This window comes from Toxorhynchites rutilus, chromosome 2, assembly GCF_029784135.1.
Source record: "Toxorhynchites rutilus septentrionalis strain SRP chromosome 2, ASM2978413v1, whole genome shotgun sequence".
Taxonomy (NCBI): Eukaryota; Metazoa; Arthropoda; class Insecta; order Diptera; family Culicidae; genus Toxorhynchites; species Toxorhynchites rutilus.
The window spans coordinates 102,556,879-102,575,376 of record NC_073745.1 but is presented as its reverse complement, the minus strand read 5'-3'; the positions used below and the strand labels follow the sequence as shown (position 1 = coordinate 102,575,376).

Sequence of the window (18,498 nt, the reverse complement as noted above, 5' to 3'; positions counted from 1 at the left end):
CTAAACTGCTTAACTACGCGCTTGTGATCGTTTTCATTGACGGAGCATCCATTTTGCCGTTCTTCACCTTCCGGTCGATGGTTAGGTTCTCGAAGTATCGTTTTAGTACTCTGCTGACTGTGGATTGGACGATTCCCAGCATCTTACCGATATCCCGATGTGACAACTCCGGATTCTCGAAATGAGTGCACAGGATTAATTCACGACACTCTTTTTCGTTCGACGACGTTTTTCCAAATTTACGAAAAATTGACATTGAAGCATGGCCAACGTGATCTATACACTCTTATCTGATTATAAGCGAAAGCTGAAGATATAATTCCTAAAAATTAAATTTCTACAGCGTTTTTTCCGTGATGCAATTTGATGTGACACACCCTTTACGTTCTTAAGATGGTATTTACTCGGGCAGTGTCCTGTTACAAGATGAGTGAATGTGCTTAAGTCTTTCTTATTAAAGCTTAGCAGCTGTTGAGTAATTTTAGTACTCGGCGTAATAAATTTTTTCGCCTGTTTAAGTTTTGCAACCATCCAATTGGCTGTCACATCCCGGTCTTCCCATTTTTTCAGCTCGCTTTTCAACACACAGTCGGAGAGCCCACAGAATGGTTCTGGACCAGTGAATGGTGAGTTTGAGCCGTTCCTGGCAAGTTCATCTGCTCGCTCGTTGCCCTCTATACCGCAATGGCCAGGAATCCAGTACAATTGTACCGAACTTATCTGACTTAATTGCCGTAAAAGGGAAATGCATTCCCAGACAATTTTTTAAAGAGCACTTGAAGGCATTCAGAGCTTTAAGTGCCGCTTGGCTGTCAGAGAATATGCAGATGTTAGCATGTCTATACTTTCTTTTGAGGCATTTAGACATTCTTTTATTGCAGCTATTTCTGCCTGAAAAACTGTTGGCCAGTTTCCCATAGCCACAGAGATTTTTGTTCTGGGACCATACACTCCAGCACCTGTTCTGATTCCCATTTTCGACCCATCAGTGTAGAACATGATTGAACCATTGCGAACGTTGGGGCCACCCAACTGAGCGAGAATATTCGATCACTCTGTATGGAATGTCATAATTGGTCTTAGGTTCCATTCAATCATTGTTCATCTCTGAGGCTGGTCCAACGGATAAAAGATTCAGGATGCTTATGTGACTAGTTTTGTCCCCATCTAGTATTTTTTTCCATCTTTTAAGCTTTAGAGCGCTTTTTTTTATCCTCTAGCTGAACATATTGGTTCAAAGGTACCAGGTGAAGGATAGCCTTCAATGCCTTTGAGGGTGTACTTCGAATTGCTCCAGTAATTGCAACGCATGCTAGTCGTTGGAGTTTGTTTAGCTTTTTTGTAGCTACAGTCTCCTTAGTCTTTGGTCACCATACAAGTAAGGCACAAGTTATCCTAGGCCGCACAATTGCATTCACCTAGATATTTCACTGAAGCGCTGCTTTTTATTTCCTTTCCCCCAAGATGTAGAGAATGCAGATGCAATCTTTTCTTCTTGGTGAACGGAATAATTGTTGTTTTTGAGGGATTTATGCTCAGACCTTCTGTGATACACCAAGATTGTGTAAAGTTTAAGGCCATCTGCATTCTGCTCGATAACACGTCGTCAAACTTGCTTTGTACCATTATGACTAGATCATCGGCAAAGCCCCCAATTTCGAATCCTTTTACCTCTAAGCTTATCAGAAGGTCGTCAACTACAAGTGACCTTTCGTTGCAAACACATATTGACGACCCGCCCAGCTCCGAGGTGATTCGTCTATGTGTGAGCATGCCCTGGGTCCATTTGACTATGCAGTTATCGAAACGTCTTTTTCTCATCGCTTGTGCCATTGATAGAAGCATTATCAAAGGCACCTTCGATGTCAAGAAACGCGCATAGAGCGTAGAGAGATGTAGATCCCGGAAAATGAGTCTTCATTAGTAAGTCTAGTACTTCTGAGGGAGTTTTTGTAAACGAACCGTCGTCCTTTTTAAGGAAACCTAGCCCGTTTGAGTGGACTTTTGCCAGAGTCTTATTGAGTCTAGCAACGGTTGGAGTACATTCAATGCTTTCGCAGTTATATACCCAGGATTTTCGTTAGGATCGTCTCAGTTCTCTGCTGTACTCAGTTAGAGCCGTTTTGTATTGAGACCAGTCCGAAGTAATTTTTGCTCTGTTGAACAGTTTCCGCGCTGTTTAGCGAAGCTATTCAAGTCTTTTATTCCACCAAGGAACGTTTCTTGTCAAAGAAACTTTTCTTAGTGGGCAATTGTTATTGTAGACAGAGACTATCGTTTCGTTTAGTTCTTTTGAAGCTGATTCAAGCTGCTAAATCGACCGTATTTTTGAATTTAGAGTTTTTGACTCGTGTTCAAGAGAATTCCGATCCCAGTTGTTTTTTTTTGGGATCTCGGTATTCTCGCTGAACTGTCATGCCACCATCCCATTCAAAAATAATGTGTCTATGATCAGACAAAGACGCCTCTTCGGAAACGTGCCAGTTATGAATATTGTCAAGAATAACCGGGCTACACAGGGCTTATTTTCTTTAATGAAAAATGTACTTTTTTTATTTTTTATAATAAAAACCGTTCGATATTATGAACAACAGTTAGTTAAGCTATAATATTCTTCGAAGAACGGAAATAGTAGCAGTATGTGGACGAAGTAAATGGGCATATTCCTTAGGATGTTCATTTTAACCGCTTTTCCTCTATCGGGAATTCTTCTCCATTTCCCGACAGCAGTCACTCACCAGTTGGCAAAACCAATGAAACAAAGATGAGCTTGGAAGATGGCTATACTCTATTCTCCCCAAAATTTCAACGAAGGCCTGGTTTAAAGGGTTAGATCTTGACAGAAATCTCATTAGAACTATGTCCAGCTTGATGTCCAATCATTCCGCGCTAAATGCGCATCTCTTCCGCATAGGTTTTGCTACTAACAATTTATGCAATTGTGGTTAAGGATATCAAAGATATATATGTCTTTCTAAGAAGCGCTAATATTATTATTCTCCTACTCCCACTTGTCCATTCTCCCTTCCTATTACATAAGCAGAACTTAGTACCCGTAGAGATAAGATCATTACAGAAGCTATAAACATACAGCAATTCCAAATGAAATCGACAAATGACAAAACATGAGTATTTTTGATTCGAATGAAAGTATTTGAAAAAAATTAAAAAATATGTATTTTGAATATTGCAAATTGAATTTTCATTTTGTCAATAAAAAAACAGTACTAATTTTTTTTCTCAGTGTACATTTTTTCTTATTCAACCCTCAATACTCTACAGCTCTTTCTAAGACACTATTTCGGTACGACTCATAGTTTTTGAGATATAAATTATCGTAGATTTCACTTACTAAAATCGATACGCCCTTTTCAAAAGTTACGCTTGAGTCAAAAAATTCCCAATTGCTGTGAAAAACTCATATTTCCTCCAACCCAAACGGAATACACACTTTCATTGGAATCAAAAATACAAGTTTTTAAAATCTGCATTTTTAGGACGATTTCATTTGGCATTGCTGCATAGCTAGGAGGTAGTCATTACCAAAGGATACTGTTGCTACATCCACTGGCGATGTAGTTGTTACGACCCACCACAGGCACTGTTCCAGACAAGGATAATACCGACGAGGCAACGAAGGAATAAATTTAATTTTTTTTATATTGTTCTGTAGTTTCAGCTAATTAGACTTAAGTTAATGATTATGTAGTTATAATATATTCAAATAGTTTAAAAATGTACAGCTTGATGATGGCTCTTTATCCACTTGAGCCTAATTAAGTAAATAAAGGAAAACAAAACCGAAATCATACTTCAATGCGACTTTGTGAGAATGAATAATTCGTTTTCGTTCGGCCAAATACATTCATCACATTTAAATGAGAAGGAATAGCGTTCGTTTGACAATGAACCCTTTCGGATCTCAATTGCCAAGGTTAGCCAAATTCAAGCGATCGAGCAATGCTTTCATTGATGACGAATGGTATTCTTTGTCATTTTCGTCGATTTCATTCGATTGAGACTGAATTTTCACCGTATCGACCACCAGTCTAAACCTACCGTAAGAAACCCTTAGTGTTACGCACACAATGAGCAATCAATATACCACATACAGTATGCGAAAAAAACTTTAACAAAAGGTTCAGTTTTTAAAAAAATCATTCATTATACTCCAGAAATACTTTTCTTAATCCAACAGAAATTTGAGGAGAGATAGCTTTACTGGACGTCAAAGAAGGCCAACGTGAAATATATATTGATAAGTGTGCCCGATAAGGAGGGGAATCAAGCGAGACATCATTCCACAGAATAGAGTTGTTGACTAGAGAATAAACCCCACATCCACAGAACAAACTGAACTGAAATAACGAACATCAACAATCGAAGGCTCACCACTGTAGACCTTGGCAACACAATGCAACAGTTAAACTGGAAAACGCAAGTATCCACATCAATCAACGCGCGCTTCATCACCCCGAGATGAATTGCAGGCGGAATCTTTACCTCAATCTGGGTGGCAGCCTCCTCGATCGCTTTGTCCATGCTGCTGAGCTCGTTCTCCACCAGGTCTCCCAAGTTTTCGGTACCGTCGGTCTGTTTGCTCAGATCGCCAATCATTTCCGTCACTTTCTGTAACTTCAGCTTTAGGTCTGCAATTTTCGCACCGACAGCATCCGATTCGCTGGTTTTATGGAGCGATTGGAACAAACTAGTGATGGAACTGTTCAGCTCCCTGATCTCTTGCGCTATATCTGTGGATGAGATACTGGTGGTTAGTACTAATAAAACACATCAAATGTATTGAATCACACACTGAAAGCATAATTTTTCGATTAACTTTCAATACTTACAAATTAAAAATAAAACAAAAACGAGGCATGCATTGAAAAGAACAGAATACTCAAAACAAAATTAATGAATAAATCCCAATATGATCGCCGAGAAAAATCTAATGCCATCAGAAAAAAAATACTTACGCTCGCCACACTCAATATTCGCCGATCGGTTACAGATGGACATCCCTTGGACGTGAGCTGACGCCAGCAGATGGGCTCCGATGATAACCTTCCGCGCCAGCGATTCCACATTCGTCGAGTTATCCTTGCGATAGCTCTCGTGTACGATCGTCAGCTTGGACAGCACGTCCTGCAGTTCTTCGGCTATCATCAGGAAATAAGTCGGAGTACCACCTGCGCCAGGCATCTCGTTCTCACTGATCGCCCTCAGCGTCAACTTCTCGGAAGATTTTATGCACGCTTCAAGCAACGTTCGAAGGGCCGTTTCACCGGTTATCTTTGCATCCACTAGGCTGCTCTCCAGATGCCTTACCGTGGCTAGTGCCTCTTGATACCTCTGGTCCATTTCCTCCTGTTGGTGGAGTAGATCTTGCAGGTCAGATTCGATTGCAACCTTCTCGGTCAGCATTCGGTCCATATTTGCATCAAGAGACTTTTTTCCGACAGAAATTGGGCGAAACAAGTTTCAAGTTAGTGAAAGATCGTCATTGAAAGCTCGACACAGAGATGATCTGGGGATCTCTCGCCTTTACCGGACATACAAGCGTTACGGGATGGTCAATTTGAGCTTGTTACATGTACGGGGTTAATTACAAGTGAAAGCCAAAACTCTTAAATGTTGTGAGCTTCTTCTTAATCACGGTAACACATACATCTATACTGGACAGGAACAAAGCGAGCTGATCTATGCCAACCAGGACATGTCATTCACGTGTGATTTCAGATGCAAATATGAATGTTATGAGAAAATGAGACGAAGCGGCAATATGCCCCAAAACCAACCAACTTACCCGATATTTTTCCTCCAGCCCTTCGTGGGCTTTCCTTAATTCTTCCAGCTCATGGTCCTTCTGCTCGATGACATTCTTCAAATCCTTCTCCAGCGAGGCGTAATCCTGTGTTACCTTGTTGGATTCCGTCTGAAGAAACATCAGTTGCTGCATGGTGTTATCTTTCTCGGCCTGTAGAGCAATCTTTTCCGCATCCAGGGTGGCGACCGTTTCCGTCAATTCAACCTTTAGTGAGTCTAGCTGGAGAAGATTATCCTCGTGAATACGTTTAAACCGCTCCTCCTGGGTGGCTTTGGCTATTTCCAGTTCCGCGTGTTGACGTTGAAGCGTTTCGTAGTCCAGTTGCAGTTGGTTCAGCGTATCCGTAAGTTCTGTCGTCAATTATAGTTCAAAAGACAAGATTAGAAATTACGTGCGTATGACCAAGGAACTTTTCAATATTTCATATATAAATATTTCTACCAGTGGCGGTCAAATGGGCGCATCTGTATACAGCCATTCCATGCCAAACCGATATAGTGGTTCTCAGATTTCTATGAAAAGTGGTAGTTTTGTTGTTTATTGCAAAATATTAGACCCGTATTTTTATATTTTTTCGTTAGGGTGACCATTTTTGTTTTAGGGTGGTCCGAAAAATCAACTTTTTCCACTTTTTCCCAAAAATGACTTTCTGTAAAAATTCATAACTTTTGAAGCATTGAACCGATTTAGATGATCGACATATCAAATTAAAGTCAACGAGCTAGCTATTCAAAAATATGGAACTTGCGAGAAAGATGGATTTTATTTTCGTAATTATTGATTGTAACCGTTTTTATTGTGTTCATGGCTTTGGACTAGGGGCGCTATATTTTTTCATATTTTTTCTCGAAAGCTGAGGATTTTTTTACATAATATAACATATTTCCCATTTATCCAAAAAGGCGTCGTTTCTCGAAAATTCATAACTTTTAAACTACTGAACCGATTCAGATGAACAACATGTCAGCCAATGAGCTAAACTTCTTTGAAAAAATACCACACATGCGGGAAAATTGGTTTCTGGTCGCATAGGTCTACTCTAGTCACATAGGAATATTGAACGCAGACTTAAAACATGTTAAATTTGAAAAATCGTATATCAAAAACGAAAAAAATAACATCTCTGATATCGACATATGTTATGTAAAATATCAGCTCTCATGAAAAAAATATAAAAATATATAGCGCCCTCTATCTTTAACCCGTTAAGCCTCGCGTCGGTCCCTGGGGACTGACACTGAATTTTCCGTCTTATTTGCGCCGATCAGACCGGACCGACAGTAGACTTTTCGTTCGGAGAGTGTCGGCTTTAGGAACGGCAACAATAAAGTTAACTCTGAAAAGAACTGCTTAGAACTGCTTAGAAAAGTCCCCTATTGATTCGCTGGGACCGACACGAACCAGATGAAAAGTTCATTGTCGGTCCCATATTTCGGTCGGGGCTTAACGTGTTAAGCGAGAAAACTATGAAAAACTAACACAATTAGTAATTATAAAAATGAAAATCCAAAAAATCTCAAAAATAGTATTTTTTTCAAATAACACTATAATTCATAAGCTTCAATTTGATATGTCGGTCATCTGAATCGGTTCAGTAGTTCAAAAGTTATAAATTTTTATAGTGGGAAAAAAGGAGGAAAAATTGTTTTTTCGAACCATCGATTAACTTCGAAAAATTATATCACAAAAACCAAAAAAAAATAGCATCTCTGATATCGAGATATGTTATGTGAAAAATCCTCAGCTTTCAAGAAAAAATATAAAAAGTATAGCGCTCTCTAGTCCAAAGCCATGAAAACAATAAAAAGCGACTACAATCAATAATTACGAAAATAAAGTCCATTTTTTTACAAGTTCAACATTTTTCAATAAAAGGCTACCTCATTGGCTTTAATTTGATATATCGATCATTCAATGGTTCACAAGTTAGGAATTTTTAAAGAAAGTTATTTTTGGGAAAAAGTGAAAAAAATGACCCTAAAATGAAAATGGGCACCCTAATAAAAAAAATAAAAAAAATACGGGTCTAATGTTCTACAATAAAGAACAAAATTACCACTTTTGACGAAAATATATATAAAAATATATCGGTTTGGCTTGGAATGGCTATATACATAAAAATGGAAGGCCAAATGTGGTGGTAAGCGGAAAACTCGAGAAAGGGATGGTTCGGTTTGAGCCGTGTTTATTTTGTTGTATTCGTCCATTCCCGTGGATTAATATAGCGGAAAGAAAAATCGTTAAGTTTTCGGAAAAAATAATTCCCATATGTTCTACAATTACTTCATAACAAGCGTTGTTAGTCTATTTGATGTTTGCGCTAGTAAAATTGATCTTTGTTCGAAAGGTCTGTCTTCTATATGAGTGCAATTCCAAATTAAATCGTCCTAAAACTGCAGATTTTTAAAACATGTAATTTTGATTCGAATGAAAGTTTGTATTCCGTTTGGGTTGGAGGAAACGTGAGTTTTCCACAGAAATTGGGAATTTTAGACTCAAGTGTAACTTTTCAATAGGGCCTATCGATTTTGCTAGTAGAAATCATTCATGATTGATATTTCAAAAACTATGAGTCGTACCGAATTAGTGTCTCAGAATGAGTGAAAGATTATTGATGTTTAAACGTGAAAAAAATTTACACTGAGAATAAAAATTAGTAATATTTTTTTTATATACGAAAAACACTTTCTAAAATACTTTTTTTTATATAAAATAGAAGTCATGTAGAAAATTCAAAAAATTAGTCCAAGATGGTAAAACTGGTTTTGACGAACTTTTTGGAACATCGGTTTTTTAGGAATTTTCAAAAAATTCAAAAAATTAGTCCAAGATGGTAAAACTGTTTTTGACGAACTTTGTGGAACATCGATTTTTTATGAATTTTCAAAACTTAGAATTTTTGTATGATAACAATCAATTTCACACATTGGTTCTCCCGTGGCCGAGTGGTTAGCGTCACACCTAACATGCCGGGGGTTCGGGTTCGATTCTCGTTCTGGTCGAGGGAATTTTTCGTCAAAGAAATTTCCTTCGGCTTGCACTGTGGTCACGCGTATTCTAGAGCTTGCCACTCAGAATGCATTCAAGGCGTGATATTTGGCATAGAAATTCCAACTAAATACTAATAAAAATGACGCAAGTAATACGTTGAGACGGCGAAGTTCCTCTAGGAAGGTTAGTCCCATATAAGAAGAAGAAGCCACATTGGTTGCGCGTTCGCTTAGTAAGCGATCGATCGTGAGTTCAAAACTCAGGGCCCTCATTGACCATTTTTGTGTTGTTACAGAATAGCTACGTCCACGCAATAATTATTAGCGATGGAGATCGATCCATGGTCGAAATAAGATCGATTCATCCTTACAACTGCTCTGCTCTGCAAGAAACATCGGGCTGTTGTTCTATTAGTAACACTATAATGATCATATCAACCGGCTCCGCTGTCCGGTGGTCTAGCTGGACAATGGAAGAACAGATAGAATACTCTTACGCCTTAATGGCTATTGTGTAATGTACCATATGCAATGGTATAAAAGGAATACTCTTACGCCTAATATGGCAACTATGTAATGCGCTATTTATAGATTCGACAAAAACATGTGACATGTACACGATAAAATGCTAATGAGCCTAAATAAATATACAAATGGGATAAAAAAAAGAATTTCGACTCATCGGACACAGTTTTTTGACGAGAAAACAAAAAAGTTCTGCGATGATGAATTCTGCAAGTTGCATGAAGAATGACGAAAAATTGTGAAACAAAACGGTGCACATAGAAAAAAACAAGAAAATGTATGCCTTAGTATTTTGCTCTCGTTTTTTTCTTAAAAATCGGCATGATTATTCCAAACAACTCAATATTACCCAATATTTATTAAGTTGAACGAAGAAAAATCATTGGTAGATGAATCGCGGGGACTTATTATTGAAGCCCAGGCGAGGAAAGATTTTGCAATAGTAAACTGGTTCTAATGGAATTATGAATTTGCGGATCAGCTAAGTGAACGGCCTCAGTTATTAGGCACTGACTTACATCTATTAGTTTGATCGGCAATTTTGGAGTTGAACTCGCCAAAACTACATAGCACAACGCAACATGTTTATATCCTTATACATGTTATGATTTTCAATCACTGTATTCCAATTACGAAGCCCTTGATTTCATTGTCTGATTCTCTTGAAAACTCACAGTTCAGCCAGCTTGCGTCGGTTTATGATAGAAAATGTCCGAGATTAGATTCACATGTGATGTTTTGCTATAACAGGTAACAGGTAATGAATTAGAGAGACTTTAAACTCTGAGAGTTCATTCGTCTCTAAATTGCTATAACGTAAACATTATGTTTTATAACGTGATCACATGGTAAATGAAATTTGGAAGAAAACAAACAGTAATACAAATAGCTTCACGAGTTGTTGTTCCCCAAAGCTGTTAATAGAATTGAGAAGAAATCGCCTCTATTAAATATGTTCACATGTTTATAATGTACAAACATAGAATAGAGAATAGAAACAAACATAAACTTAAATTTAGGCGCAATTCAACTATTTTTACGAATATTTGGACAACAGGAGGAGGGGTATAGAAAATGTCCATGCTTGTCCACGGTGGTGTGTCTGCAATCGTAGTTTTTTTTTTGTCCACGTGGTATGTGGACAGCCCTTTATCAAAATTTTAATTTACTGAATTGATACGCCCTATTTAAAAAGTTACATTTGAGTTAAAAAATTCCAATTGCTGTGGAAAATCCATATTTCCTCCAGCCCAAACGGAATACAAACTTTCATTCGAATAAAAAATACTCATGTTTTGTTATTTGGAATGGATCGTCAAACGTGTTGGTAAGCGAAAAATTCGAGGAAGGAATTGTCCGATTTGAGCTGTTTTTATTTTGTAATGTTCTTTGTATCGAACATGTACTCCATACAACAGAGAAACATGTTATTTGCAAGTGATTGAAGAATCTTGAACGTGAATTGTGCCTGAAAATCTATATATATCTACTAGCTGGCCCGGCAAGCATTGTTATGCCATATAAATTATTGCTAGTGGTTATGTTGCTCATTCAATTAAAAAATCAATATATTGATAGTGTGTTTAAATGTTTTGACGATCTATAAAATCGATCGAATGTGATCGACAGAATAGACCGAATGGAACGATTTGAATGGAAGTGTGTTTGATGTTTATGCTGCCGAAAGTGACGGTGCGGTTAATAGTTTTGTTTGACATACCGATGAATGGAGCGCCAAGACGATGATTTTCCGGATATTGTTTATACAAAAGTACTAAAGTCACGATTAAAAATATATGTATTTTAATTGTTTTTGTTTTGTAATAGGAGTACCGGTAAATTTCTTCGTTTTTTTTCAAAAATTAATGCTTTATTCGGCAAAAATTGGTTACAAATTTAATATTCAAAGTATTGCCCATCGCTAGTCACAACTTTTTCCCACCTTTCTGGCAATTCACGGATCCCTTTGCGGAAATAATCGGCCGCTTTGTCGGGTTAACCAAGAATTGATCCAATTTTTGACTTCATCAAAATTGGAGAGATTGTCAACTTGTCAACCAGGCCATGTTGCATCGATCGAAAAAGGTAGTAATCGGACGGAGCAATGTCTGGAGAAAATATACAAGTGATAGGACCTCCCATTTCAGCGTTTCCAAGTATGTTTTGACCGGTTTCGCGACATGCCGCCGAGCATTGTCGTGCTGCAAAATCACTTTATCGTGTGTACCGTTTTTCCTTCAGTGCACGGCTCAAACGCATCAATTGCCGTCGGTAGAGGTCCCCCGTAATGGTTTCATTCGGTTTTAGCAGCTCATAGTACACCACACCCAGCTGGCCTCACCAAATAAACCTTCTGGCCGTGAATATTCCGCGCGGCTGTCGATGTTGATGCATGACCGGAGTATCCATACGTTGCTCGACGTTTAGGATTGTCGTAATGGACCCACTTTTCATCGCCAGTAACGTTTCGATGCAAAAAAAAAACATTTTTTTATGCCGTTGGAGCAGTTGTTCGCACGTGAAAAAACGGCGTTCGACGTCTCGTGGCTTCAATCCATACGGCACCCAATGTCCTATCTTCAATTATCAATTCTTCATCATCAAACTTTTTTGGGGGTCCGGAACGTTCTTCGTCTTCCAAATCAAAATTACCACTTTCAAAAATGCGAGAAGTTTCCACAGCTTTTTTATTCATATTGAAGTAATGAAGTAACACTCCCCGCAAAAAAACACTCTCGTAGGTATGAAATTCGACATATTTGAAGTGGCAAAAAACTATGTTGTTTACGCTTCAACTTTTTGACATATACTGAAAAAGACGCACAATGACAGTAGCTTTCCAACGAATATCTGGAAATTTGATTCACTGGAATAATAATCAAGTTGCGCCATCTGGTGTAAAACCGAAGAAACTTATCGGTACACCTAATACAATTATCTGATTTGAAAATTGGGAAACGTTTTTCATTTTGTCTTTTTTTGTATTGCAGACTTGGGCAATTATATTCAAACGAGAAGCTATTAGGCTGTCAAAAAAGTCCTGCGGTATTTCCGCGAGGTGTCGTTGTAACCGCGTAGTTCTAGTTGTATTCATTGTATCGAGTCATACTATAGCTTGTTGGAAAGGTATTTTTGCGCGCTATAATATAGTCCTTGGCAGTGTTTTGTTTGGTTAAGTCGTTCGTGAGTTATAGTGTCGCAAATACGGAGCAAAATAAAGAGAAAATCCGACATATTTTACAGTACTACTATGACAAAGGCAAAAATGCATCTCAAGCTGCCAATAAATTTTTTGCAGTTTATGGACCCGATACAGTTTCCATTTCCACCGCACAACGATGGTTTCAACGTTTTCGTTCTGGTGTAGAGGTCGTCGAAGATGCGCCACGCTCCGAAAGGCCTGTCGTCGAAAATTGCGACCAAATCGCTGAATTAGCCGAGAAAGACCGGCATAGTAGCAGCCGTAGCATCGGCCAAGAGCTGGGGATAAGTCATCAAACCGTTATTAACCATTTGAAGAAGCTTGGATTCACAAAGAAGCTCGATGTATGGGTGCCACACACGTTGACGCAAAAAAACATCTTTGACCGTATCGATGCATATGAATCGCTGCTGAATCGCAACAAAATCGACCCGTTTCTGAAGCGGATGGTGACTGGCGATGAAAAGTGGGTCACTTACGACAACGTGAAGCGCAAACGGTCGTGGTCGAAGCCCGCTGAAGCGGCTCAGACGATGGCCAAGCCCTCATTAACGGCCAGGAAGGTTCTGCTGTGTGTTTGGTGGGATTGTCAAGGAATAATCTATTATGAGCTGCTTCCCTATGGCCAAACGCTCAATTCGGACCTGTACTGCCAACAACTGGACCGCTTGAAGGTAGCACTCATGAAGAAGAGGCCATCTTTGATAAACAGAGGCCGCATTGTCTTCCATCAGGACAACGCCAGGCCACACACTTCTTTGGTGACGCGCCAGAAGCTCCGGGAGCTCGGGTGGGAGGTTCTTTTGCATCCGCCGTATAGTCCGGACCTTGCACCATGTGACTACCACCTGTTTTTGTCCATGGCGAACGAGCTAGGTAGTCAGAAGTTAGCCACAAAAGAAGCCTGTGAAAATTGGCTATCCGAGTTTTTTGCCAATAAGGAAGCGAGCTTCTATAACAGGGGTATTATGAAGTTGGCATCTCGTTGGGAACAAGTCATCGAACAAAACGGCGCAACATACATACCGCAGGACTTTTTTGACAGCCTATTATTAATGTAGCTATTTTTTTAACATATTTCGCTTCTTATATTGAGTCGATCTGCATCTTGCTTTCGTCGAAAATAGCTGTTCCAAAACTATAACTTTTCCTACTAGTTTGTAGCAGGATTGGTTATTTTGTATGTCATGCCTTCGATGTGAGAGCGAATTTGTTAGTGCAGAAATACTGGGTTCGCTCGTATCTTCTATCAATACGAATAAATCGCATAATTTTCGAGAAACGATATCTGTTGTTTGTTATTTAGAAAAATGCTGGAATCCGTTTCTTATACCATAGATGTGGAATGGTTAAATTTTTTGTTCGATATGTACCTGGTGCATACAAAATTGCCTCTGAATCTCGCAAAAGCGTCTAGATATCTAAATCCGTAGAAGTTATTTATTTATTTATTTATTTATTAAAGTCTTGCAGCATTGAAACCAACATGAAGCAAAGATTTTCAAGATCCAACTTCTCATTGATTTTTTAGACATCGGTTTCAATATCTCGATAGTTTTCTTGACAATCAGTTCAAGTTTGTTCTCTTCACATTCGTCTCCAGAACTAGAGAAAAATTTAGTTAATTCACCAATAATGAAAAACACAGATTGTTACATACTATTTTAATTTATCATCCAAGAATAAACAACGAATTTCATTATTACAATCAAGGTACAAATATTTGTACAATGCCTGTACTCGAATTTGACTGACCATTATTTCACTTCATGATTTACAAGCGGTCGACAAACTGAACATATGTATATAGAGTGCACCGAAGAACAATTAGACAGTCTTTTTGCTGTGAAAAATTAAAACTTGTTGTAATCTCAGACTTACAAAGCAAATGACTCCACAAATACTCATATATTATCCAGCGGTCTTTTGACCGCACATGGTAGACAAAGCTAGTATACATGTGATTCTCAGGAATAACCAAAAATGAAGATATAAAGAGATTGAAAAAATAACTAGCTTCATAATTTAGAAAAAGTCTGGCAGTAAGTGGAATAACATATGGAAAGTGAAATTTACTATATTTGATTGAAGTTTTTATAGTCATTTGACCGCTCTGGTAGGTTTAGTGTTAAAATTGCTGACCGACTAGAAACTTACTTATAGAACACAAAATAGGGCATGCATTGAAATCGAAAAAGTTTTCCATCATAAAAAACCAACAAGTGTGTATAAAATTTCCATATAAATCTCACCTTTCACCCGCAAGCTCTTCTCGCTAACATTTTGCTGCAGCACGGCTTCCTCCTTCGAGTGTTCTTCGCCTGCGATTTGCAACGATTCTAGCTTGGACAGCACATCCTCATACTTCCGGGAAAGCTGCTCCCGTTCGTGCTGAACCTCGCCGATGCTGTTCTCCAGGGTACCTTTCTCGGTTTGCAGAGCGTCCTTTTCGCTGCGGAACGTTTCCAGCTCACCTTCGACCCGTTCCAGGCTGATCTTAAGCTCGGCGATTTCTGCCCGGCGGTTCGCTTCCATCTCTTCGTACTTGCTCTGGAGGGTTCCGTATCGCTCTCTAATCTCCTTCAGTTCTTCAACGACGACCTCCTGTTCGCGCCTGGCAACCGACGAACTTTGCTGCAGTTGTTCCTCGGCGATGGATTGTTTTTGCTGAATTTCCTCCAGTTGAATTCGGATTTCCTCTTTAGCCTTCGAGGCGTCCGAAGCGGCCTTGGTGGAGGACGCCAACTGCCTGCTGACTTCACCGTGCTGTTTTTGTGTATGTGCGTTTTTTTTAAGAAAGAAGTAAATGGATATTAGCATACGATAATTATGATAAAACGAACCACGTCTGTCGGGATCGTAATTATCTCACACTCCTGGCGTTCTACGCAAGCGGCAGACAATTTAGAGCACAAAAAATTCAAACAGGTCGAAAGGCGGATGCTTCTCACTGAACGTAGAATATTTGATAGGCCCGAATTAACTGTACGAATGAATTCCATTTTTCATGTTTCCATAGCCTACACTGATGAATTGAGTCTTGCTTGAATAGAGAAAACCAAATATTCCCAAGCTTTTCACAGGAAAATAATCAACACCACATCATTTCTGTGGAAAATCGGATTAGAAACGAATCGAACGAGCAGAGATGCGGATATCAGAAGCAGCTAGAGAAGCCCCCAAGTCCAATTTGGCAACAAAAAAAGCGACAGGAAGATCTCCTTTTAAGCGTTGTAGGACAGTTTTATGGTCCAGGGATTGCAGACTGAAGATACGATGCAAAATAAACGAAGTAAATGTATCGAAACCATGTTTTGCAAACTGGTGGAAGTTCGACCACCGGAACGGTCCATCTGATTTTAATGAATTATTTTTTCCTAGATTCTCCACTAAATTTCCTGTCATCGTACGTATTTCTGAACATTTTCACGGATTTATTGCACGGAATGGGCATACCTGCCTGGGGCAGTATGACCAGGTATTTAACCAACATAACCTGTAAATACAAGTGTCAAAATTTGTAAACAAAGTTGGAAATAACTAGATGTGGAGTCATGGTTCGGAATTATACCAGAACATCCGATCGCAAAAAATGGTAACATACAAGCTTGAACGCGGCAATCGAAGCAGTGAAGAGTGGTACGTCAGTGCGACATGCAGCCTTGGATCATTATGTCTTCCACAGGACACCCCATGTTGCTACTGTGGGCACAATTCAATTCCTCTACGGGCGGCGATGGATGGAACCAATGCTATTGATGTTTTGCTTTGAGTAACGTAAAATTGCAGTCCAATCACTTTGATCACATTGTTATTTTTGTGTACATGCAAACTGAATAAAATCCTATGAAATATACGTGATACAAAATACAAAATACTTCTTTGTTATTCTACAAAATAGAATAAACTTTTTTTTTATGAACTTGTTACGTTATTTCCTAGCGAAACATACTTCAAAGATTGAATCTACACACTCACATTATCATGCCGGGTGTTTGGGTTCGATTCCCGTTCTGGCCGGGGGATTTTTCGTCAAAGAAATTTCCTTCGACTTGCACTTTGGTCACGATTATTAAAGAGCTTGCCCCTCGGGATACATTCAAGGCGTGTTATTTGGCTCAAGAAATCTCAACGAAGTATTAATAGATGACGCTAGTTATTGCATACGTTGAGACGGCAATAGTTCCACAGGGAACGTTAGCGCCATTGAAGAAGAAGAAGATAGTCACAGTCAACTGAGGATAGTTAGCTGACTATCTGACTGACTATATCCGTATTCAGTCGAAATGACTTTTGACTTCTTCACGCAGTTTCTCCGTCAAAACGACTTAACAGTCAGTCGGGCGTTTAGTCGCTATCTCCCTCTACCGACTCGACTATATCATTTCATTCTTCCCAGTCAAATTGTTTCTCTCTTTCTCTCTCTCTCCCTCTCTCTCTCTTTCTCTCTCTCTCTCTCTTCCTCTCTTTCTCTCTCTCTCTCTCTCTCTCTCTCTCTTTCTCTTTCTCTCTCTCTCTCTTTCTCTCTCTACTTCTCTCTCTTTCTCTCTCTACTTCTCTCTTTTTCTCTCTCTATTTCTCTCTCTTTGTCTTCCTCTCTCTCTCTTTCTTTTTCTCTCTCTCTCTCTCTTTCTCTCTCTCTCTCTCTCTCTCTCTCTCTCTCTTTTTCTCTCTCTATTTCTCGTTCTTTCTCTTTCTCTCTCTCTATTTCTCTCTTTCTCTCTCTCTCTATTTTTCTCTTTCTCTCTCTCCATTTCTCTCTCTATTTCTCTCTCTCAATTTCTCTTTCTTTCTCTTTCTCTCTCTCTCTATTCCTCTCTTTCTCTCTCTCTCTATTCCTCTCTTTCTCTCTCTCTCTCTATTTCCCTCTTTCTCTCTCTATTTATCTCTCTCTTTCTCTCTCTCTCCCTCTTTCTCTCTCTCTTTATCTCTGCCTCATCCTCGCTAGTCAACGCTGGTCAATTCACTTTTTGTTGAGTGCCGAAGCAGTTCTAGTCGAAGCGAAGCTACTGAGAGTTGAGTCGGTCTTCATTTTTCACCTTCGAAGATTTCGGACCCTGATTGCTTACGATCCACGAAAATGGAACATATTTTTAAAGGCGTAAATTTTCCACTTAAATCTTTTTAAAGCATATTCATGCAATGAACATCGATCAATAAGGTTTCAAATCGTGAGGTTTTAACATGTAGCATAGTTTATAGATGTTCCTATATGATTAAAGACGTTCTGTTCTTAGGGGGACCATATTGCCCCTATTTACCCTACTTATCAATATGTTTGAGCCATAACGGAGTCGATGTATCGATTACTTCCTGAATGAATCATGTATTGACATAAGTGCTGTTGAATGCTTTATATGAAAGCACTCAATACACTGTGTGAACTTTAGATTAGCACAGTGTACTATCATTTGGGTTACGCGCTTTCGTAAAATACAGTTTTATTCCCAGAGATGTTACTACTCTCGAACAATACTGTGACGTATGATAATGGCAAAAAATATCAAGTCTCATGCTCAAAACCGACAGTTATTTGCCTTCCTGTACGTGCATTAGGATTGGGCGATCTTTAGAAAAAGATCGATCTTTACGAATCGATTTTCTGAACAGCGTAGGGATCGATTCACTGATTTAATCGGTACCAGAGAATCGATTCTTGCAAAATAGAATGTTTTATTCGAATTTATTCACTTGTAATATAGAAGTGTTGTCTTTTCTTTGAAGAGACGAATGAACTCTCTGAGTTTAAAGTCTCTTTAATTCAATACCGTTACCGTTTTCTTTGAACATATGATAACCATTTCACATTTCTATTCAAACATCAAAGGCATTTTATTTTGTCAGATGGTTTTGAATCAGATAAAAATCAATGTTCACTGAAACACAAATTTACGATCAAATCAATCAATCAAGAAAGATCGTATAGAACAGATCGTTTTTCGCGATTTCTTGGA

General features: G+C 38.8%; 1 protein-coding gene across 11 annotated transcripts in view; it reads right to left on the bottom strand.

The window, feature by feature from the left end:
* Nucleotides 1-18,498, bottom strand: part of LOC129764678 (huntingtin-interacting protein 1) — a 106,830-nt gene that overhangs the window by 15,164 nt on the left and 73,168 nt on the right. For 8 of the 11 annotated variants that reach the window (XM_055764013.1, XM_055764016.1, XM_055764014.1 and 5 more), the window contains 4 exons: nucleotides 14,797-15,310; nucleotides 5,807-6,177; nucleotides 4,977-5,448; nucleotides 4,504-4,751 (listed from right to left, as the gene is read on the bottom strand). In XM_055764013.1, the coding sequence (XP_055619988.1) occupies nucleotides 4,504-4,751; nucleotides 4,977-5,448; nucleotides 5,807-6,177; nucleotides 14,797-15,310 (1,605 nt within the window). The remainder of the gene's footprint in view (nucleotides 1-4,503; nucleotides 4,752-4,976; nucleotides 5,449-5,806; nucleotides 6,178-14,796; nucleotides 15,311-18,498) is intronic. The other 3 variants (XM_055764019.1, XM_055764022.1, XM_055764021.1) reach the window with 3 other exon arrangements.